Below are 23,973 nucleotides of genomic sequence, written 5' to 3' on the forward strand. Positions count from 1 at the left end.
CACACCGCAAATCAAACCCACGACTCGCTGTTCCATGTGGTATATGCGCCTTAACCACTGTCTATAGGCCATTTGCCTCGGGCGAACAAAGAAGCGCTCAACAGTAAACACAATGTTACGCACCACCACCTCTCTGCATCATTTTTACAGTAACAAAAAAAAAGTAAAGAGAGGAAAGTATAGGCTGGCAGCCGCTTTGGCGTCACAGAGCCTCGTTAACTAAAATGTTCCATAGTCGCTGCTGTGAAGTGCAAGGGTTAATTCTTCAAACTGAGACTCTGTTGTGAAAAATACAATCATCTAATTATGTACAATATGAAACAGGGAAACACACACGCGCACGCACACGCATGCACGCACGCACGCACACGCACACACTTGAATCCAATGATCAAGAGAGTGATAATATTTATATAATATCCGTGCCTGCAGTGTGGAGGGGGGGGGGGGGGGTCTTTCTTTATTTTTTGCTGGCAGTTTCAGAGACTCATGTAAAACTCTGCTGCTAAGTTCTTTGGCACATCCACGCAATGTCCAATAGATGGCAGTGTTGGTCTCCGTTTAAAGAATGTGTGTTGACCGTGCACGAGCGTGTCAAATAGTACTATTGTTATTCTCCTGTTCTGTGATCGATTTCTGGAGCTCTGTCCATGAATTGTGTCTCATGTAAGAGTGCTATTACAGTACATTTCAAGCACAAAATCAATGCAAAGACTGTTATTGTTATTCTCCTGTTCTGTGTGTGCTGTGATCGATTTCTGGAGCTCTGTCCATGAATTGTGTCTCATGTAAGAGTGCTATTACAGTACATTTCAAGCACAAACTCAATACAAAGACTGTTAACTGTGAGTGGACGACCCAATTAAGCATTACACTTGTTTACAACAGGGTCCACCTTGTTCAATTCATCAAAACACTTAGACACGTACAAATAGACACTTCTATATAGTTAAAGAACAGAACAGGAATTCATCATAAAGGAAGCAAAAAGGGAAAAGAAACATATACAGTGAGGGGAAAGGGGGGGGGGGGATTCAGATTTTACAGGGGCCAGTTTGGAATTGCAGCCGTCCGTAGGTGCCCTTTGAGAGCGGTTTTGAAGGAGTCAAGGGATTCACATGTCTTAATGACTGTTGGTAGGGCGTTCCACATTTTGGTGGCATGGGAGCAAAAATAATTTAGTCCCTTGTTTGTGCCGAATCTGGGTTGTACATGGTTTGTTGCACTCCCTCTGGTGTTGTGGGTGTGGACTACAACACTATTGGAATTGTAAGTGTTTACTTTAGACCTGTTCTGCACCAACTGCATTGGATTCTGACGCACACTTCGTATAAACCCATTTATAGGCCTGACGTCGAAATAAATAAAAAGTCTTCTGAAAGAATATATATTAAAAGATTTGTGCCACATTTTCACGATAGAAATAAATAAATAGCAGACCTACAAGCTCATGAGCTTTATAGATCTGTTATTTTTCAATAGCTAAAGTATAACATAATGCTTAGTTAACCCATTCTGACCGGGCACCCATTTTGGTGTTGGCATCATGTTATGCTTTAGCTATTGAAAAATAGCAGATCTACAAGCTCATATCGCGCCACCGAGTGGCGCGATATGAGCTTGTAGTTCTGCTATTTTTGAAAAAATCGAAGAACGACTGACATTTTTAGAATCTGATCTCAGGTCAGAATGGGTTAATCAGATCAGTGTGTGTCCAGTGGAAACCTCGTATGAATCTGATCTCAGGTCAGAATGGGTTAACTCTTTGAGAGCCGCCTTGTGGCCATTGGAGGTAGTTCTCTCCCGGCCTCGCAGACTGAGAGAAGAAGAAACTGCTAATGTTAGCATTAGCTCGTTTCGCCAGAAACGGCAATATGTCGATGGCGATGCGGTGCAAATTCACAAATCAGATCCAAACGTCGGATGTTTTGGGTCAAAACCACGGACAGCGCTCGTATAGTTTCAGAGAGAAGAGCGAGGGAAACATCCTATTTTAAATGGGACCCTTCCCCCTATGGGATGTGCGCGCACGTGCCCTGGTGCTGGGGGTGTTGCCTATAGCAAACAACCGAAACAGGGCTAAAAGTTGCATGGTTTCCAGCTAAACGGTTTCGTATAGCGATAAAAGACGCGATATCAAGTCTTCCGCAGTCAAAAACCGTGTCCAAATCTGTAGTGTATATGCATGCGCAGCACCTGCTAATGTTAAACACACACACACACACACACACACACACACACACACACACTCTCTCTCTCCCGACTATGGCAAGGCATCAGTCATCGCCATGGTGATGATATCACCACATCAAAGCCGGTTCAACGGGGCTGTCGAAATACTAATGAGATTCAGGCAAACGCACGTGTGCACGCACGCACGCACACACACACACACACGCACGCACACACGCACACACACAGTAACTTCATCAGTGGCCATGGACAATCTCATGTAAGTCGTTGCTTAGATACAACGAGAGCCCTCGTTTTACGCTTCCCTCGCTCGTTGAGATATAAAACGTGCGTGTGTGTGTGTGCGCGTGTGCGCGTGTGCTTGTGTCTGTGCGTGCGTGCGATAATTAAAAAGGTAAACAAGGGGCTGTGCAAACGTCTAAAGCAGAAGCGTGGCTTTAGGCCTCATTCACATGAGAAGACACACGCAAGAGACACACACACTCGTGTGTGTGTTCCGTGTGCCACACAGCTCGCAATGCGAGTCACGTGGTTTGAGTCACAGAGCACAGCCGTAATTATGCAACAAGTGTGTGTCTCGTCAAACCACGTGACTCCCGTTGGATAGAAACATAGCTTTAGATTGTGGGGGGGCCTAAATAATATAGTAGAAGCGTTTTTTATCAAGATTTGATCAATGTCACCGCATGGGTCCACACACTACAAATTAAGAAAAAAAAAAGATTTTTTATTATTATATATTTTTTTTAGAGCAAAATTGCCAAAAGGGCAGGGGGTGCTCTAGCACCCCCTAGTGTCTATCTGTGCACGCCACTGCACAGGAGGACACTTAATTGTGTCTCTTGTTGTGTGTGTCTTATGTGAATGAGGCCTTTGGGGTGGCTGGCTTGTCACGTCTCACAGACTGTCTGTGCGCGCCGTCAGTCCCCTGTCACTGCAATAAGTGTGCATTACAGTCCTGTACAGTTATATATGCATCATCCCAAATAGGATTGACGCCGGTTCTAAGTCCTAAGAGTTTTCTGGGAAACCTATGTTTCTATTATGTGAGTGGTGCTCAACCTTTTTCATGTCAAGGACCCCCAGAATGATCTGTATTTGGCCCTATAGACTCCCATCTGAAAATAATGTTCCTCAGAAGCAAAGATTTGAGTTAAGGACAGAAGGACTATAGGCTATGTATGGTAAATGGTTGCATTTATGTATATAGCGCCTTTATCCAAGGCGCTATACGTACATAGATTGTGCATTACATTCACCCATTCACACACACATTCATACAACGAAGGTGGCGGAAACCATGCAAGGCACCAAACTGCACATCAGCAGCAATTAGGGGTTCGACACTAACTTTGGGGTGAGCCCGGGTTTCGAACTGGCGACCTTGCGGTTACCATCGGCATCAGGCCACTCTACCCCAGAGCCACCGCCGCCCCTATGTATGTGTACAGTATGTACAGATACCCATGTACCTGTCTAAATACTTCCTTAATGTAAACGAAGTCCACACCCACAACACCAGAGGGAGTGCAACAAACCATGTACAACCCAGATTCGGCACAAACAAGGGACTAAATTCTTTTCGCTCCTATGCCACCAAAATGTGGAACGCCCTACCAACAGTCATTAAGACATGTGAATCCCTTGACTCCTTCAAAACCGCTCTCAAAGGGCACCTACGGACGGCTGCAATTCGAAACTGGCCTCTGTAAAATCTGAATCCCCCCCCCCACCCCATTTCCCCTCACTGTATATGTATCTTTTCCCTTTTTGCTTCCTATATGATGAATTCCTGTTCTGTTCTTTAGCTACATAGAAGTGTCTATTTGTATGTCTCTAAATGTTTTGATGAATTGAACAATGTGGACCCTGTTGTAAACAAGTGTAATGCTTAATTGGGTCGTCCACTCACAGTTAACAGTCTTTGTATTGAGTTTGTGCTTAAAATGTACTGTAAATTCTACAAACTGTTAATAAATATTTCAATCAATCAATCAATCAATGTATGTACAGAAGGACTGGTACGCTATGTATGGAGAGGAGGAGGACGGCACTGGAGAAAACTCTGACAATTAAAGCCTTTTTAATTACAGCGTTTAATTAATTGCAGCCTGTCAATACATCTTCATCAGGTCAGACCTGACGAGGATGTATTGACATGGAACCGTTATTTACGTTATTCGCCTGCACCGGGTACTTAAAAACACACACACACACACACACACACACACACACACACACACACACACACACACACACACACACACACACACACACACACACACACACACACACACACACACACACACACACACACACACACCTCAACCCCATGCTCCCTCATAAACAAAGGATTATTTTGGTTGTTCTTAATATGTTGTTTTTTTTAATACGCGAGGGTTCCATTTATTTTCCATTACGGCAGCTTCTAAGCACAGAGGTCGCCTGACCTCCTGTTGCAGACAATCTGTTCATATTTAGTGAGCCATGTCAACAACGAGATATTATGATTACAGCTTACAGCGTGTCCATTAGGCATTAAACACTGTAAGCTCATGGCCTCCCTATTTTGAGCATGTCATTATCGGTAGAATTCTGCAAAATATAAAAATAAATACAAATTCTAAAATGAAACGTTCCTCTCCTACCCCGGATTTGAACCTGGTTTCCTGTGCTGACATTTTTTTTTTTATCATTGATCCAATAGAGCCTGCCTGCTTGCTCAGGGGAGAACTTGAATCCTGACCATCAGGTCAAAATGCACATCGGATTCTGTGTCTCGGTGAGACATGATTTAAATTAAGTTTAATAAGTTATATTGTATTAGCATATTCTACGTAATATTGTATTAACATACTCACTTTGTCCATAGTGTCACGCCCACACCAGTGTGAGCGCACCTGCACCAGGTTCCACGCTGAGTAGCCAAGGCTACTTATTGTCTGCCGCTACCCATTGTTCTCTGCCTGCAGATCAACCCAGTTTACCCTAGGTTAGCACGCCGTTATTCTTGAACCTGTCATTCAGCCTGTTATTATTATCTGACCTTAGCCTGTCCCTGGTTATCCCTTGCCTGACGCCTTGTACCTTTGCCTGTTCCCAGAACCACTGTGTATGGACCCGGACCGAACTCTGACTCTCGACTTGCCTAATCCCTATCGGAACCGACGCCCCACGGACAGCCTTCCAGGAATCCTGACCCACGCTTTGCCTACCTACTACGCCTCTGCCTTTTCCCCTTGAACTTTAATAAAACCCGTTAAAGGTTTGCTGCCTGCTTTTGAGTCCTATCCTTTCTGGTGCCTGACAGATCTGCAGGCCAGTTATGGACTCAGCGGGTAACCCCGACCCGAATCCGTCAGCCCTTGATTTACTGGGTAGGCACGACCAAAGCATCAGAGAAATGCAAGACGCGATTACAAACCTTACGGCTATTGTTCAACAGTTGGCGGTTACTCACCAAGCCCAGCCTGTTCCTATCGCTCCAGCGGTGCCTCCCGTTAATCCTGCTGGTACCGACCCGCGATCCGAACCCAATATTCCCACTCCTGCCAAGTATTCTGGTGACCCAGGGGGTTTTCGTCAGTTCATGGTCCAGTGTGAATTTACATTCGCCGCACAGCCGTCTCGCTACTCATCCGATCATAACAAACTGGCATTTATTATGAATCTTCTTGTTGACAGTCCACTCAACTGGGCTGTCGCGCATCTCGACTTTCTCCCCACGGCTAATCGCACTTATGATGCTTTTGTGGCGGAGTTTCAGCGTGTGTTTGATCACCCTGGTTCAGGTCAGACGGCGGCCCGGAGGTTGTATGCTGTGCGACAGGGTAGGCGCGATGTGACCGCCTATAACATTGAATTTCTCACGTTGGCAGCCGGGACGAGATGGAACGATGATGCGCTGCTCACCGCTTATCACCACGGCCTGTCATCCGAGCTACGAGACGAACTCGCCACCCGTGAGGACGCAAGCAACTTGAATGAACTCATGAAGTTAGCTGTAAAGATTGACGAGCGCCTCCGTGAGCGGCGTAGAGAGAGATCCTTCCGCGGCCCCAACATGGACCGCAACCCAACAACAACAGAGACACTCACCGGTGCCGGGCGCGTCACAGCCTTGACCACGCCCCCCTCTACCTCCAGAGGGGAACCCATGGAGATTGGAAGAGCCAGTTTGAGCACTGAGGAGCGCCAGCGTCGCATCAGAGATAAAGCCTGCTTCTACTGTGGGAATCCTGGCCACATTGTGGCAACTTGTCCACTAAAAGACAACGCTCGCCAGTAGCCAGGGAATTATTGGTGAGCAATGTTCAATTCCCTAACTCTTGCAATAATCTCCAGTCCGTTACTATCAGCTATTCTAACTCTCTATTGAAGACTCAGGCTCTTATTGATTCTGGTGCAGATGCTAATTTGATTGATGCTAACCTAGTCCACCAATTAAATATCCCCACTATTTATGTTGACAAACCTCGTCAAGCCAGCGCCCTCGATGGCAGACCCATCGGGTTGGTGACTCAGTCTACGGTTCCTATCAAGCTACGTATTTCTGGCAATCACTGTGAGACTATTTCTTTGCACCTCATCAGTTCACCTCATGTCCCTATCATTTTGGGACGCCCCTGGCTGGCTTTGCATAACCCTTCTATTGACTGGTCATGTTGCAAGATCACCGCCTGGGGGCAGCATTGTCTGGCTAACTGCCTACTGTCAGCTCAGCCACCACTCCCCCCTGAACCTACGCCTGCCAACCACTCTCCTGACCTGGCAGGGGTCCCACCTGAATACTGGGACTTGAGGGAGGTCTTCAACAAGTCACGAGCCACGTCGTTACCTCCTCACCGTCCCTATGACTGTCCTATCAATCTCATGCCTGATACTTCTCCCCCTCGTGGCCGCCTGTACTCGCTGTCAGGCCCAGAGACCGACGCTATGGAGAAGTATATCTCAGAGTCCCTAGCCTCTGGACTCATCCGCCCTTCCTCTTCTCCAGCAGGGGCGGGGTTCTTCTTTGTGGGGAAGAAGGATGGGGGGTTACGACCCTGTATTGATTATCGGGGCTTGAATGACATCACCATCAAAAACCGGTATCCCCTCCCGCTCGTCTCCACTGCTTTTGAGCGGGTCCAGAAGGCCTCCATCTTCTCTAAACTCGATCTCCGCAATGCATACCACCTGGTCAGAATCCGAGAGGGTGACGAGTGGAAGACGGCTTTCAACACCCCCAGTGGCCACTATGAGTACCTCGTCATGCCCTTCGGACTCACGAACGCACCCGCAGTCTTTCAAGCTCTTGTCAACGATGTCCTCCGCGACATGCTGAACCGGTTCGTCTTTGTCTTTCTTGATGACATCCTGATCTTCTCCAGCAATGCCCAGGACCACGCCCAGCATGTGAGACAGGTGCTCCAGCGCCTTCTGGAGAATTGCCTGTTTGTAAAAGCGGAGAAGTGCGCTTTCCACCAGACCACTGTTCCCTTCTTGGGCTACATCCTGTCTGCCGGCAGTATCCGGATGGACCCGGAGAAGACCAGAGCGGTGGTCGAATGGCCCCAACCCAGTAACCGGAAGGGGCTCCAGAGCTTCCTTGGCTTTGCCAATTTCTATAGGGGCTTTGTGCGGAACTACAGCACTGTGGCGGCTCCTCTCACTGCCCTCACTTCGTCCAAGGTGCCTTTTGTCTGGTCCCCTGAGGCGGAGAAGGCGTTTCTGTACCTTAAGACGCGCTTCACGTCTGCCCCTGTCCTGACTCATCCGGATCCCACCCGTCAATTCATTGTTGAAGTTGACGCCTCTGACGTGGGAGTAGGAGCAGTGCTGTCCCAGCGCTCCTCTGAAGACCACAGAGTTCACCCCTGTGCATTTTTCTCCTGTAAACTTGACCCTGCAGAGAGAAACTATGACATAGGGAATCGAGAACTGTTAGCCGTGAAGTTAGCCCTGGAGGAGTGGCGACATTGGCTGGAAGGTGCTGAGCAGCCGTTCATTGCCTGGACTGACCACAAGAACCTGGAGTATATTAAGACGGCTAAACGACTCAATTCCCGCCAGGCCCGTTGGGCTTTGTTCTTCTCCAGGTTCAACTTCACTCTGTCTTATCGCCCTGGGTCCAAAAACACTAAGCCTGACGCCCTATCTCGCATGTTCAGCCCCAGCCCAGAGAGTCACGACCCGGAGCCCATCCTGCCGCCCAGCCTCATAGTGGGAGCCCTGTCTTGGGAGATAGAAGCGGAGGTCCGCAGCGCTCTGCGCAGCCACCCCGACCCCGGCAATGGACCTCCGAATCGCCTGTTTGTGCCCGAGCCTGTAAGGTCCCGTGTGCTACAGTGGGGACATTCCTCTAACCTCACCTGTCATCCTGGCATGAATCGCACCTTTCTGTTCCTAAAACCAAGCTTCTGGTGGCCCTCCATGAAGAAAGATGTGGATTCGTTCGTTGCTGCCTGTCCTGTCTGTGCGCAGAATAAAACTTCTCGCCACCCCCCATCCGGCCTTCTGCTTCCGCTTCCCACCCCCCACCGCCCGTGGTCTCACATCTCGCTGGACTTCGTCACTGGCCTCCCACCTTCGGACGGCAACACGGTCATTCTCACTATCGTGGACCGGTTTTCGAAATCGGCCCATTTCATTGCCCTTCCCAAGCTCCCCTCTGCCAAGGAAACTGCTGAGCTTCTGATTCAGCATGTGGTCCGCCCCCATGGTTTCTTTTCTGACGTGGTTTCTGACCGGGGACCCCAGTTCACCTCGGGGTTCTATAGAGCCTTCTGCTCCTCGGTTGGTGCCTCGGTCAGCCTCTCGTCCGGCTTCCACCCAGAGTCTAACGGTCAGAGTGAGAGGATGAACCAGGAGATGGAGTCCACTCTACGCTGTCTTTCCTCCGACAACCCGTCCACCTGGAGTCGTAAGCTAGTGTGGGTAGAATATGCTCATAATTCTCTGCCTACGTCTGCTACTGGACTGTCGCCATTCCAATGTGCTTTGGGGTACCAGCCGCCTCTGTTCCCTGACCAGGAGAAAGAAGTCTCAGTCCCCTCTGCCCAGGAGTTTGTGCGCCGCTGTCGGCGGACATGGAAGACTGCCCGCTCCCGACTTCTCCGCACAGCCTCTAGGTACCGGCGCCACGCGGACCGGCATCGTGCGCCGGCGCCCACTTACCGTCCTGGGCAGAAAGTTTGGTTGTCCTCCCGGGATCTTCCCCTCCGCGTTGAGTCTCGCAAGTTGGCGCCTCGTTTCATTGGCCCCTTCCCCATCGTGAAGGTGGTTAATCGCGCTGCTATTCGCCTCAAGTTGCCTCGTACCATGCGCATCCACCCTACCTTCCACGTCTCCCGGGTCAAGCCGGTGGTCTCCAGTCCCCTGTGCCCCCCCGTGCCGCCCCCTCCTCCGCCCCGATCTATTGATGGCTCGCCGGCTTACACAGTGCGTCGACTGCTGAAGTCTAGACTGCGGGGAAGGGGTGTTCAGTACCTTGTCGACTGGGAGGGCTATGGCCCGGAGGAGCGATGTTGGGTCCCTGGCCGCAACATCTTGGATCCTTCCCTCGTCCGTGATTTCCATCAGCAGCATCCTGACCAGCCTCGGAAGACGCCAGGAGGCGTCCGTGGGAGGGGGGGCTCCTGTCACGCCCACACCAGTGTGAGCGCACCTGCACCAGGTTCCACGCTGAGTAGCCAAGGCTACTTATTGTCTGCCGCTACCCATTGTTCTCTGCCTGCAGATCAACCCAGTTTACCCTAGGTTAGCACGCCGTTATTCTTGAACCTGTCATTCAGCCTGTTATTATTATCTGACCTTAGCCTGTCCCTGGTTATCCCTTGCCTGACGCCTTGTACCTTTGCCTGTTCCCAGAACCACTGTGTATGGACCCGGACCGAACTCTGACTCTCGACTTGCCTAATCCCTATCGGAACCGACGCCCCACGGACAGCCTTCCAGGAATCCTGACCCACGCTTTGCCTACCTACTACGCCTCTGCCTTTTCCCCTTGAACTTTAATAAAACCCGTTAAAGGTTTGCTGCCTGCTTTTGAGTCCTATCCTTTCTGGTGCCTGACACATAGAGATTGGACAACATTACATTTTATTCATTACAATAAAGTTCGCCCCAAAATGACATTTTCTTTCCTCTATCGATTTACATAGATTGTGCATTACATTCACCCATTCACACACACATTCATACACCGATTGCGGCGGAAGCCATGCAAGGTACCAACCAGCACATCGGGAGCAATTTTTGGGTTCAGTGTCTTGCCCAAGGACACTTCGACACGTAGACAGGAGGAGCCGGGATTCGAACCGCCGACCCATGGATCATTGGACGACCTGCTCTACCTCTTGAGCCACAGTCGCCCCCATGGGTCTTCAGTCCAATGGCGGCTCTTCTACATAGACTTCTATCGGCAAATAGGGACACCGGGAGTTTCCGGAATGCATTGGATTCTATACTATGGGCGAGCGAGTACATAAACCACTTGACCAGGTTGTTTTCTGCACCCTTCAATGTCGGCAACTCTGTCTATACGCTATGGCTCTGGGGTGAACTATCCCTATATATCATTTAAACGTTTTGGTTACCAGAATCAACTCTTGTACGGCCCCAACCCCTCTCTCTCCCCCTTTTCCATCACCACAAGCAACCCCAGACACTTCTTGGCGTGGCTAGTTGTAATTGGGTATATCGACGGCATGGCGCCACATACAGAGGACGGGCCCTGGATGCATGGGCAGGAAATGTGCAGCACATCTCCGGAGCGCCTGGACTCCCCAGAGGACGGCTTGCATAGCCTGTAATGATTTTATTTTAGTGTGACCCTGTGGCCTATAGCTTATTCCTCTCGGTATAGTAAATACCTGTCTGGATCGTTAGGTAATGTTGAAAATGGTATCAGTGAGTGATATAAAATGCACGTTCGCCATCGCTATAACAATCTCCACGGCTAATCAGTTGCCATGATTTCACCTCGGAGAGACTGCGGCTTTTCTCTGAAGAAATATCAGCGTGCTGTACTGAAATAAACTGCACTGCTCACAACCCAAAGGAAACAACACACAACACACTGTGAGCTTCTATAAATGAGCTATTTTCGGCAGAGACGTTTAGTGTAGAGGAAAGACTCTCCGGGGACCTAATACAGAGACCTGGGGGACTCCGGTCAACTAAGTACAGGCTTTAATAGATCAGGCAGGCTGACTGGAACCGAGGGTCATCACACATACAGTATGTACTGTATGTACTGTAGTGGACCATGGAGGAGCAGCAGCGTTGGCATCTTAATGAGAACAACAACAGCGGACCTTATAGCCTGACCCCTATAGAGTTGACGACCTATCAGTCTTATGCAAATAAGGCTAACATTCAGCATGTTATGTAGACAGACGTTTGTAGACCTGGCATTGTATAGTTTCAATATACAGATAGACCTGGCATTGTATAGTTTCAATATACAGATGTTTTTTTATAGTCATTACTGTTTTAGACTAAATATAGGTTGTTGGTTGGCCTATACAGTATGATCTACGTAGATTACTATTTCTATGCATTTGAGCTTTTACCTTGTGTTTACCTTGCTTACTGTAAATTGCTCTGGATTAAGAGTGTCTGCTAAATGTGTAAATTGTAAACAAGTATCAGTATCAGTGGGACTGTGGTTCTGAAACGTTTTGGACTTCAAGTTGCCGTTTAACCCATTCTGACCGGGCACCCATTTTGGTGTCAGCATCATGTCGTGCTTTAGTTATTGAAAAATAGCAGATCTACAAGCTCATATCGCGCCACCGTCACCGAGTGGCGCGATACGAGCTTGTAGGTCTGCTATTTTTTTTTTAAATCGAAGAACGACTGACATTTTTATAATCTGATCTCAGGTCAGAATGGGTTAACCTGAGAACATGCCGTATGAGTATCGCTTTATATTCAATACCAGTTGAACTGTCACATTTTATTTGACGCTGTATAGTGTTATTATATCAGCAGGACGGTTCAGAGAAGATTATCAATGTTTTATCATAAAAAAGCTGTTTTCTCGTATGTGTGTGTGTGCGTGTGCGTGTGCGTGTGCATGTGCGTGTGTGGGTGCGTGTACAAGCTCAAATCTGCTATTGAGTCAAATGTCATATCGTGACCCCAGCCCTGCTCAGGCAGTCAGTAGACACTTTTATAGGGCTGTTGTTGTTGTTGCCCCCATGTTGAGCTCCAGCCAAAACCCTATGCCTGGTAACTGCCACACGCACACGCACACGCACACACGCACACGCACACACACACACACACACACACGCACACGCACACACACACAAAGCCAGGAGCTATGAAATGAATCACAGTATACTACGGTATGTGCTCATACAGTCTCTGGCAGCAGCAGCAGGCCTGGCCTGGGTTTGGACACGGTCCCAGAGCCCCTCTGAGCCCCTCTGGCATCATGACCTTGAATCCCATGACGCTCCATCTGATGCCTCAGATCTCTGAACTGTATTCAGCTCACATGACGACATGAATTATATCGTTGTTGTTGTTGTTGTTGGGCAAAAATTAACCTCTTATCTCCATATTTTTAACAGGTTTTTTTCTTATAATATAAGTTAATGACGAACTTGGATCGTACTAAAGCATCACATAAAAAAAGCGTCAAAAGTATAGCAGATATACATGCACAAAACGAGGCATGAAGAGGCTCGTTTCAATGCTTGTAGATCTACTTTTGAATTTGAATCCTGAAAAGTATAGTATAATATACTATACTTTTCAGGATTCAAATCAGAGGCCCGACTATATTATAGTCGGGCCTCTGAGGTTTGCACTCGACAGAGACGACATTAACCACATGAACACTTCTGCGTCTCTCTCTATACTGGGAAACGTTTTTAGAATCTGATCTCAGGTCAGAATGGGTTAACCACATGAACACTTCTGCGTCTCTCTCTATACTGGGAAACGTTCCACGGAAATATAGATCAAGTGTTTTCAGCGAGACTCGGTGTAGAGGGAGAAAAGTGAAAGGGACCCGCTGGGGGACCACCGGTTCGGCCTGTGCGATATGACTCCAGATCAATAACACCATTATTTCGAACCCTTGGCCTCGATTAATGAATACAATGTGACAGGTTGTGAGCTTGTTTTATTTATTTTCTACAAAAAATGTTTTAGAGAGAAGGATTACTGCGTGTTTTTTGTGAGGTTATACCTACCCTAGGGGACGCGGGGAGAACATGCAAACTCCACACAGAGGGGCCCTTTCGCCAAACCCCGCCTCGGGTGTGGGCACTGATGACGGGGAGGGCACGCCCCCAGTGCCCACCCCACGGCGTCTCTAGGGGGGAATCGAACCCAGGGCCTTCCAGCTGTGAGGCGACAGCACTACCAACTGTGCCAATTGTGCCCCCTACATTAACATATACATGAGTAAGATGACCTCATGTTGGTTATTGGTTCTAAATTAATTAATTTAAATGAACGCGTTAATTGCCCGGCCCTAGTTGCAGTGTGTTAACGAGGTGAGCAGTGTGGTACTCTTCCCACCCAGACCAGAATAGACTGAAGTGAAGCAGACCCATGGATGTGCAGTCGGGAAGGAGAAAGCTTTGCGGTCTCTCAGCGATGATGAACAGGGTGAGCGGAGTTCCTGACGTTCCTGACGTTCCTGACATACATCCGAGGATAAGAAGCCAAAGACACCATAGAACGCCAAGGCTCCATGCATGCTTTCAGTCTTTGTTATGTTGTTACTGTAAAAGTCAAACGTTCATTTCTGTAAGACTGCGTGGCCATCATCTGGAGGCCATGAATGCAGTTGAATATTTAACCATTAATATTCTGCCAACTGCCTGTCAGTGTGTTTTTTCCAAACATGCATTATAGGACCGCACGCACGCAAGCAAGCACGCACTCAGACAGGTATAGAGACACACTGTGTCATCTTGTGTAAGAATCCTCACAGCTGTGTTGTTGTGTAGTGATGACAGCTCTGCTCTGACCTTTCAGGATACAGTGTGTGTGTGTGTGTGTGTGTGTGTGTGTGTGTGTGTGTGTGTGTGTGTGTGTGTGTGTGTGTGTGTGTAAAATGAATGAGTTTTTTTTCTTTCCTTTTTCTACTGGATCTCTTCTCCAATAGTCCTTCCCAAACTCTATTCTACCTATAATGACATGCCCAAAATAGGGAGGCCTGAGCTACAGTGAGTGGTTAATGGACACGGTGTAAGCTTCAATAATAATAATAATAATAATAATAATAGTTAGTTGTTGACATGACTCACAACATATGAACAGATTGTCTGCAACAGGAGGTCAGATGACCTCTGTGCTTAGAAGCTGCCGTAATGGAAAATAAATGGAACCCTCGCGTATTAAAAAACATAAAAAAAAGAAAAGTGAGGGGCGCTCTTATCATACAACATTCCGGCCAATCACAATTTGCGTCCTCACCTCCGTCCTCAATGTTTGTGGTGACACAAACACTCTAAGCTGGCCATGCATTGTCAATGTTTGTGTTAAGACAATGTTTGTGCTTACACAAACCCTCAAAGCTGGACATAGGAAACCTCAAAATAGAAAACTGGATTTTCAAGTCAGGTCACATTTATTTGTATAATAATATTATGCCTTAATTACTGTTAAGGGCTTTTGCCCTGACCCTCATTCAAAAAGCAAACAAACGTCTACGTAAGATCTGGCAGGGAAGTGAGGGAACACAAGGGACTCAAAGACAATCAACACAGGTGACTGGCTGGGAGACTAACAGGGCACAGGTGACTGGCTGGGAGACTAACAGGGCACAGGTGACTGGCTGGGAGACTAACAGGGCACAGGTGACTGGCTGGGAGACTAACAGGGCACAGGTGACTGGCTGGGAGACTAACAGGGCACAGGTGACTGGCTGGGAGACTAACAGGGCACAGGTGACTGGCTGGGAGACTAACAGGGCACAGGTGGAGAGAACTAGGTTAGACAAGACATGCAACAGTAACTATAGGCAGAACAGGAAACAGTAGGACATCACCACAAAATATAAGTATACGACAGAGAGAGATCATGACAGCCCTAAAGGTTTAATTTTAATTTGTTTTTCTTTTAGCCCCCCCAAAAAAACAGAACTTTGAACATTCAGTGGATTTTCTGTGGTCTGGACTTCTCTGGGGTTTGGAAGCCTTTTTTACAAACAAAATTAAGCCATCGTAAACAACGCGAATGCTTTGTTTATAAGGGAGCAGAGGGGTTTGAGGGGTGTGTGTGTGCATGTGTGCATGCGTGATGTAACGACAGACAGACAGACACAGACAGGTTCATCTCTCGGCTCCTGTCCACTTAACATGCTAATGTAACAGACAGAGAGCCTGGTTGCCATGTCAACAATACTGTGTCAACATACACACAAAGTCCAGTCTGACATGGAGACATGGTCTGAGAGGCAGACCATGGCGCACGCACGCACGCACGTATACGCACGCACGCACGCACGCACGCACGCACGCACGCACGCACGCACGCACGCACGCAAGGCAGAAGATAGAACCCAAATGCAAGAAGTGCACAAGCAAAGCTTACAAAAATACAAAGTTTGCAAGCAGAAAATCAGGAAAGCAAAAACGTTAAACTGCTCAAACACAAAACTAGAAAAAGTGCCCTTCTGGGCACAGGTCTCCACCAGGAGGATAGGAGTGTGTGTGTGTGATGCTTGACCTGTTGTAGTGCCACCATGAGGCTGATTTGAAAACTGTCAAGTGGCATTTCTTCCTCAGCCTTGTGGGAATATGCATGCAGTTTCACCACAATCGGACGCTGCGTTGAGTAGTTGCGGCGATTTGTACAAAACGGGTACAAAGCGGGCCACTCCTGAAAAGTTTAGAAGCCAATCGTAGCCAATGAGGGTGGATTATGAGAAATCAAACAAACCAGTCTTGATCACATGACTATGGAGACTGGAGAGCATGTGTACTGATTTGCGATAAAATCTGAAGGAGTAGGCTAATATTAGAAAATGTGTTTTACATATGCCGGCCTCCTGGTGGCGCTATAAAGAGCAGATGTGAAAAATTCCAGGCAAAGGTTTTTCCTTGGCCTCTAGGGAGTTGGCATACAAAGTTATCCACAGATCCGTGCAGTTAGAGGTAAAAACACCTTTTGGCCAGTGAGGCCAAAAATGTTGAAAATGTTCACGTGGCATTTCTTCCTCGGCCTAGTGGGAATGTGCGTGCACAATTTCACGGAAATCACACGATGTGTTCATGATTTGCAGCATTTTGTTTGAAACTGAGCACTCCTGCGAACTTTGGAAGTGGGTTGAAGAGGAGCAGACTTATAGGAGGGCGGCCAACATTATATTCCCATCTGGTCTTTGCCACCAGTCTGGCAACATCAGGGTCCTCTTCCAATAAATGGCGAGGGAATAAAGAAACACTGGGTCCTCGTTAAAATCTTCCCTAGTGACTCCAAAATCCTCTCAAGAAAAAGGAAAGCAGGAATAATGGCCATCTGCCATGGCTGACCTCTCCAGTTTGGTTCAAACAAGCAAAACGACCAAACTCCAGAAAACGTCCACATAATGAGAAGTACAGGAATACCTTGTACAAAGGACATAAACACTGCCAGTGCAGTTTGACAGTGGGAGAGCAGCCAGTTACAACGTGCATGGACGGCAAAGCATCGTTACATACAGTACAGCTGACATGTCGGACAGGACACAGGACAACAGACATAAATCATGGATAAAGGAAACAACGCCTCCTCCAAATTGAGCGGCTTCCTATAATGGCTGAAACTGAGCAGTACCTCGCTAACTGCTTGGCTCTCCTTTTGGAAAGGCCGGCCATTTGTAAGCCCCTCACAACCAACTTATGCACATGCCCTATAGGTTGCCAAAGATAAAAACTAAAAGTTTACATCTGTAGCCTAGCTGTGAGATGGTCTGCACTAGCTGCTGATACTTCAGCACTTTGGTTAGAAAGGCTTCTTCCAGGCTATAGCCAAAGGTACAGCCGACCTCGAGAATGAACACCTCTCTATGGTTTTCATTTACAACAATGACATCAGGGGTGTTAGCTGAAATGTTAGAGAACACAGAGTCATCATTACACAGGTTAAACATCCTCGGCTTCACAGTAGAATGCTTATGAAGCATGATGGAGGACCTGGACATGGAAGAGATGTCTTTCAATATCAAATCCACTATTCTGTCATGCCTACCCTGTAAACATGGCAACCATGTAAAATGTGGGACATGGTTTCAGCTATTTGTTCATGGCCATGATGGATACAGTGAGGAGCATGATTGCCTGGAAACCAGATGGAGAGATTAAGATTAGAAGGTAGAACCTGTAATCTCGCTTTCAAAGTAAAAACAACAATGCACTCATCAATGGCAAAATTCTTTAACACAGTGTGAGAGACAGAATGTGGCTGGTTTTAACTTTAACCAGCCACATTCACATCTCAGGAGCCAGGGGTGAGTTTTAACCAGCCACACGTCTCAGGAGCCAGGGGTGAGTTTTAACCAGCCACACGTCTCAGGAGCCAGGGGTGAGTTTTAACCAGCCACATGCACATCTCAGGAGCCAGGGGTGAGTTTTAACCAGCCACACGTCTCAGGAGCCAGGGGTGAGTTTTAACCAGCCACACATCTCAGGAGCCAGGGGTGAGTTTTAACCAGCCACACATCTCAGGAGCCAGGGGTGAGTTTTAACCAGCCACACATCTCAGGAGCCAGGGGTGAGTTTTAACCAGCCACACATCTCAGGAGCCAGGGGTGAGTTTTAACCAGCCACACATCTCAGGAGCCAGGGGTGAGTAGGACAAAGACGTTTTAATGAAAAACAGTGGATTAAGAACCTCAACACGGATTTTCCTGGAGGCTTAAGCATGCCTAAAATCAGATCTTGAACACAACAAAACTTAAACTCAGGATTAAACTGGAGAAATCTAAAAATGATTGGATCAGACTTCCTTCGGATACATGGCTAATGCATTTATTCCTTGCATCCACACAGTGCACTGAAGTTTTTTAATTCCCCCCATTTTAGACCTCTCAGTCTCCGAGCGGACACTCTAACCACGAAGCCAATTCTACTACTTTTTATGGGGATATTTTACCCTCACCAAGTCTTTCTCTGAAGGCAATTCACCTTGCCAGTCAATCAGGTCTGCCAGTGGTTAAGATGTTATTGGCGTTCCACCCCGCTGGGTTGAAACTAAATTACTGGAACCCTGTCCATATAAATACTGCACACTGCGTGCCGCGTGCATGTGCATGTGCGTGTGTGTGTGTGTGTGTGTGTGTGTGTGTGTGTGTGTACTCTTTTCAACACCACCAAATGACCCTGTCAGTCAGTAGCAGCACCTGGAGTGGACGACCGCACAGTGTAAATGCACTTTGGTTACGGAGTGACCGACTTGCACACTCTCCAGGTTGTTGCCGTTTCTATTGCTTTGTATTTCTCATTTAGCTATTTTCTTATTATTAGATATATCAACACGTCAATGATATTACCGTATAGTTCATAGTATTTAAGTGTATAAACTTTATACACTGTACAGAACCTGTTTCTGTACCTGTCGGCTACCACCGTTTTCATTTCATTTAGCCGGAGGTTAAAACCCATTTTGGGCGGGAACCCCGTTTGGTGTTAGCATTATGTTATGCTTTAGAAGCTCACTATACGAGCTTGTAGGTCTGCTATTTTTGAAAAATCGAAGAACGACTGACATAGAAACATATATAGCTTTTTCAGAAAACTGTCATTTTCAAACAGACATTGTTTAGAATCTGATCTCAGGTCAGAATGGGTTAAGAGTTCGACCCCCCCCTCAGTCTTTGATCCACTCCTTTAGACTCGTTCATATGATATTTCCCAAGGATGGACTCTTGTCGTCCATCCTGAACACTCACATTGACAGCATGCATGTATGCAGCGAGGCACAGCGCTCCCTCCGCTCCCAGCTTATGAATATCAACAAGGACACTAAAGAACGGCTTCTTCTCTCACTTCAATGCCAAGAATTATTTTTTTAATTATTTTTTAAAGTGAACGCGTATGCTGGCACTGGGAATTGGGGTTTATGCTGACAGCTAGCGGTAGAGATATAGTTAAGTATATTTTGACAGCGGCGGGCCGTATACCCTTTGAAAAGGAAGGGGGTTTGGCCGGCCCTTGCGGTACACATACATTGCGTGTACATATACAGTAAAGTCACACTGCAGAAAGGGGGCGCTGTATGCCAGGCGGCCATACTGTACCTACCTGTGACGTGTAGTCTGTCCCCGCTGACGTCGATCTTGAGGAAGATGCGACCTCTCCGCTCCGTGTGGTCCGTCCCGCACAGGCTGGGCACGTTGACCACGCACGAGTTGTGCACGTTCATGTCGCAGGCTGCGAATAAACACAGAGTTGTGCACGTTGAGGACGATTCTACAAATGTCTTCTGAAGTCCTGACTGTTTTCTGGAAAACCCACGTTTCCATGTCGAGGACCCCCAAAAATGTAATTGGCCGCCGACCCCGATCTGAAAATATGTTGTTCCAGGGACCCCATCGCCCCAGAAGCAAAGATTCGAGATAAAAACATTAGCTCTGAAAGAATATATATATTAAAAGATTTGCACCACATTTTCAAGATTTCTCAAAGATAGCAGATCTACAAGCTCGTAGCACGCCACCGAGTGCCAAGCTACGAGCTTCTAGATCTGCTATTTTTTTTCAATATAGCTACAGCCGTAACGTAATGCTTAAAACACCAAAAGGGGTTCCCGTCCTGAATGGGTTCAAGTCGCAGACTGTGAATAAACACAGAGCGGAACAAACTCCTGACTGTTCAGTTATCCTGTTTCTTACTACAAGGGGTTTTCAACCCTTCTCATATCAAGGCTCATGCATTATTCATTTGGCCTTTGAGCCACGGACCTAGCCTGACACTCAGTCTGAATTTTCCTTTCGTTTCACTTCATCGCCAGAACATAATTATCTTCTTAATGGGCGTGGCTAGCGATTCAGGGCTGGTGCAGGGCTACCACGGACCACCATTCGATGAGATTTAGAGGTATATATTCAGTGATTTCACTTAATTCAAATATCACTTTTTTTCTCCTTTTTTGTGATAATTTAACCCATTCTGACCTGAGATCAGATTCTATAAACGTCTTCTACATCCTGACAGTTTTCTGATAAAGCTATGTTTCTGTGTCAGTCGTTCTTCGAATTTTCAAAAATAGCAGACCTACAAGCTCGTATCGCGCCACTCGGTGGCGCGATATGAGCTTGTAGATCTGCTATTTTTAAATATTTAAAGCACGACATGATGCCAACACCAAAATGGGTTCCCATTCAGAATGGGTTAATACATTAAAGAGACAAACGTGGCATCTGTCCAGTGTTGATGCTTGGAGCAGCTCTAGCGTACACAAACTCCACAAAGTTGGAGGACCAATTGCTCAGATGCCATGCAGTCACACACCTGCCAGCACTTGAAGCTCAGAACCAGAATAACCTGTTTAGAGCTGATTCTACTTATTGTCTTCTAAATCACGACCGTTTTCTGAAAAACCCTATGTCAGTGGTTCTCGAACTATTTCATTAAGGACCCCAACAATGATATGTAATATCATTGACCCCCATCTGAAAATATGTTGTTCCAGGGACCCCCACCCCAGAAGCAAAGATATGAGTTAAAAACGTTCACTCTGAAAGAACAGTATACAGTATATATTCAAGGATTTGCGGCCCATTTTCACAATAAAAAAACAGATCTACAAGCTCGTAGCACCACGCAATGAGCTTGTAGATCTGCATTTTTTTTATACCAACAGGAGAATTTTAAGGGGAAATGGTGAGGCGGTCGCTACCCACACGCCTAAAGCCGTGTTGCTAATTCCACAAATGCACAGTTCTTGTCCTTATGTCACCTTGTAAATAAAAGGTGAATAATCACAGGATTTCCAACGATATAAAATACAAAACCACTTGGTGTTAATCGAAGGGGAGAATTAATGTCACGATGTGGTTCTGGAGATGTAGGACTCAGGTGCAGAACGAACCACAGGAAGGCAGGCAGATGAAGTTCAAATGATATTTATTGACTAACACAGGACGTACACGGACGGGCTTTACACACCATAACATAAACTATATAAACTGACAAGTGAACACTGAATACACAGAGGCTTAAATAGACACAAAGACTGACTAGACACAGGCGCAACATAACTACAAACAACACATGATTGGCTGACACTAAACAGGACAGTGGCGTGCACAGATAGACACCAGGGGGTGCTAGAGCACCCCCTGCCCTTTTGGCAATGTGCTCTAAAAATATATATATATATCTTAATTTGTAGTGTGTGGACCATGCGGTGACATTGATCAAATCTTGATAAATAAAACGCTTCTACTATATTATTTTTAGGCCCCCACAATCTAAAGCTATGTGTTTCCATGTCAGTGGTTCTTCGATTAAAAGAAAATAGCAGACCTACAAGCTCATAGCGCGCCACTCGGTGGCGCGCTATGAGCTTGTAGATCTGCTATTTTACAATAGCTAAAGCACCAAAATGGGTTCCCGCCCCAAACTGCGCTGCACAAGGTGCCCTTTTCTTTCCACTTGAGCACCTGCCCCTCTAAATGTCTGTGCACGCCACTGAGACAAGGCAGGAGACACAAAACCAGGCAGACAGGAAATCACAGAACACTACTACAAAATAAGGTACAGAAACACAAATAATCAAGTAATCAGTCCTATAAAAACACAGACAAAGTCCAAGGGCAGAGGAGCGTTCCGTGACAATTAATTTAAGGAAATCGTGTTTCCGAAGCTTTTTTGTGTGCAACAGACCCATACTAATATAACACACGGGCATATCCTCATATACATTGTATATGGCTACATAATGTACAGTGTATGTATGTGTTTTTGTAGCCTTTCATAAACGGGCTGTAAAACCTCTGGCTGGCACGGAGCCATGATTAGATAAACACCAAGCATTGATCAAAGCACTTTATTCACCATGAAACTCTTTATGCTGCACTGCTCGCTCTCGCACGCACGTGCGCACGCACACGTGCACACACACACACGGGCGCGCACACACACACACACACACACACACACACACACACACACACACACACACACACACACACACACACACACACACACACACACACACACACACACACACACACACACACACACACACACACACACACACACACACACACACACACACACACACACACGCACACTCTGATGACATGCGGCCTCATCATCACATCCCAGATGGTGAGCGGTGGACAGAGAGTGACACGGTCTCATTCAGCACTTCACTTCACTGCGTGTGTGCGTTAGGCATGTGAATCTCGTCTCATCTCACGATTCGATACGCATCTCGATGCACTGCCAGCGATACGATACATTAGAGATAGATGGAATCCCCTGGCGATACGATGCGATACGATTCTCCCTCTTCCCGATGCGATGCGATAACCATTTAGTTCAAATCAATGCGATACGATGCGATTCACCCCTCTACCGATACGATGCGATTTGATGGCGATTCATCACAATAGAAAGGATTTATATTAAAGCTCTATTCATTTCCCAAAACATGTAAAAAAGCATTACATTTAAATTCAAAGCAATTTATTGTTTTACTGTAGTTAGTATTATAGCTCTGCATCTCAAACAACTCAACTTATATAATTATGTAAGTAAACAAAGGGTCTGCTCTCTGCTGGTTATTGTGGAATTGTTAGATTACTAATAATCATAGGCTATAGTATAATTATTATATCTCAAAGGTCAATTTGAGGTTTTGAGTATAGAGGGTTCAAGAGATTAAAATGTAGCCTATCGTTCATCAATTAATGTTACCAACATATAAATAGAAAAGAAACAAATAAACAAAACAAAAATTACAGGTCACACTTGTAGTGCTGTCAAACAAGTCTATGTCTAGTTTAATCTGCAACAGTTTTATAATATAATTGCCTATGTATAGTGGGGGTCCCCACTTGATCTCTCACTCTCAGCTAAGTGGTCCTTGGCTTGACCTGAAAAACATTGAAGACCCTGGCCTGCATGTATTATTAACGTTATAAATACATAGCAGATGTACAAGCTCACAACGCGTCTCATCCACGCCCCGCTGTGAGCTTGTGGATCTGCAATTTTAGGCGTGCGACACCGTCTTGCTGCAGAATATAAATAAGGCTTCTATCCCAGAGAACAGCAGGGGAAAGCTGGACAGTGGAAAGTTGTAAACGACTTTAAACGCAAGCAGTACTACTACACCCTGCTGTGGCGTTGTTGTTGTTTTACACGTGTGTGCAGACTGCAGAAGCTTTCTTTAATTACAAATTGATGAGGATCGCGACGCAGATTTGCGTCGGATAATCAGCAAGCACAGCTGTGGAGTGTGGATCAGATTCATTACGAGCAGTCCAGCACGCAGCGCTACAGTGAAAAGTCAACTGATCGACGGACAAAGCTACTCGGACAGCTATTTTATAAAGCTAAAGAGTAAAGGTGGTGCTTCTTGTTTAATGCGTGGGGCTCACTTCTGTTATTCGCGGGTGCTCTTTATAGTCTGAGTCTGTTTGTTGTCTCAACGTGTCTACTCTGACTGCACCGTCGTACGGTATCTTTTGTTCACTGACTGTGGGCGCGTTCGGAAATACCACACCGGAGCACACTCTCCTATTAGTTTGCATTGCACAGTGGGCTCAGTGCGCTATTTCCGAACGTGCCCTGTGTGTGCGCTGCGACCTTTTTTTTTTCTTCCTTTTCTGATGGT

The 23,973-nt window shown here is 46.7% G+C and overlaps 1 protein-coding gene across 1 annotated transcript in view; it reads right to left on the bottom strand.

The window, feature by feature from the left end:
* prkcab (protein kinase C, alpha, b) overlaps positions 1-23,973 on the bottom strand; it is a gene marked incomplete at its 5' end in the record, with an annotated part of 225,968 nt that overhangs the window by 30,769 nt on the left and 171,226 nt on the right. The window contains one exon of the mRNA XM_083779270.1: positions 19,428-19,556. Within this exon, the coding sequence (XP_083635396.1) occupies positions 19,428-19,556 (129 nt within the window). The remainder of the gene's footprint in view (positions 1-19,427; positions 19,557-23,973) is intronic.

The sequence above is a fragment of the Protomyctophum parallelum genome (assembly GCF_964188405.1).
Source record: "Protomyctophum parallelum genome assembly, chromosome: 13".
Classification (NCBI taxonomy): domain Eukaryota; kingdom Metazoa; phylum Chordata; class Actinopteri; order Myctophiformes; family Myctophidae; genus Protomyctophum; species Protomyctophum parallelum.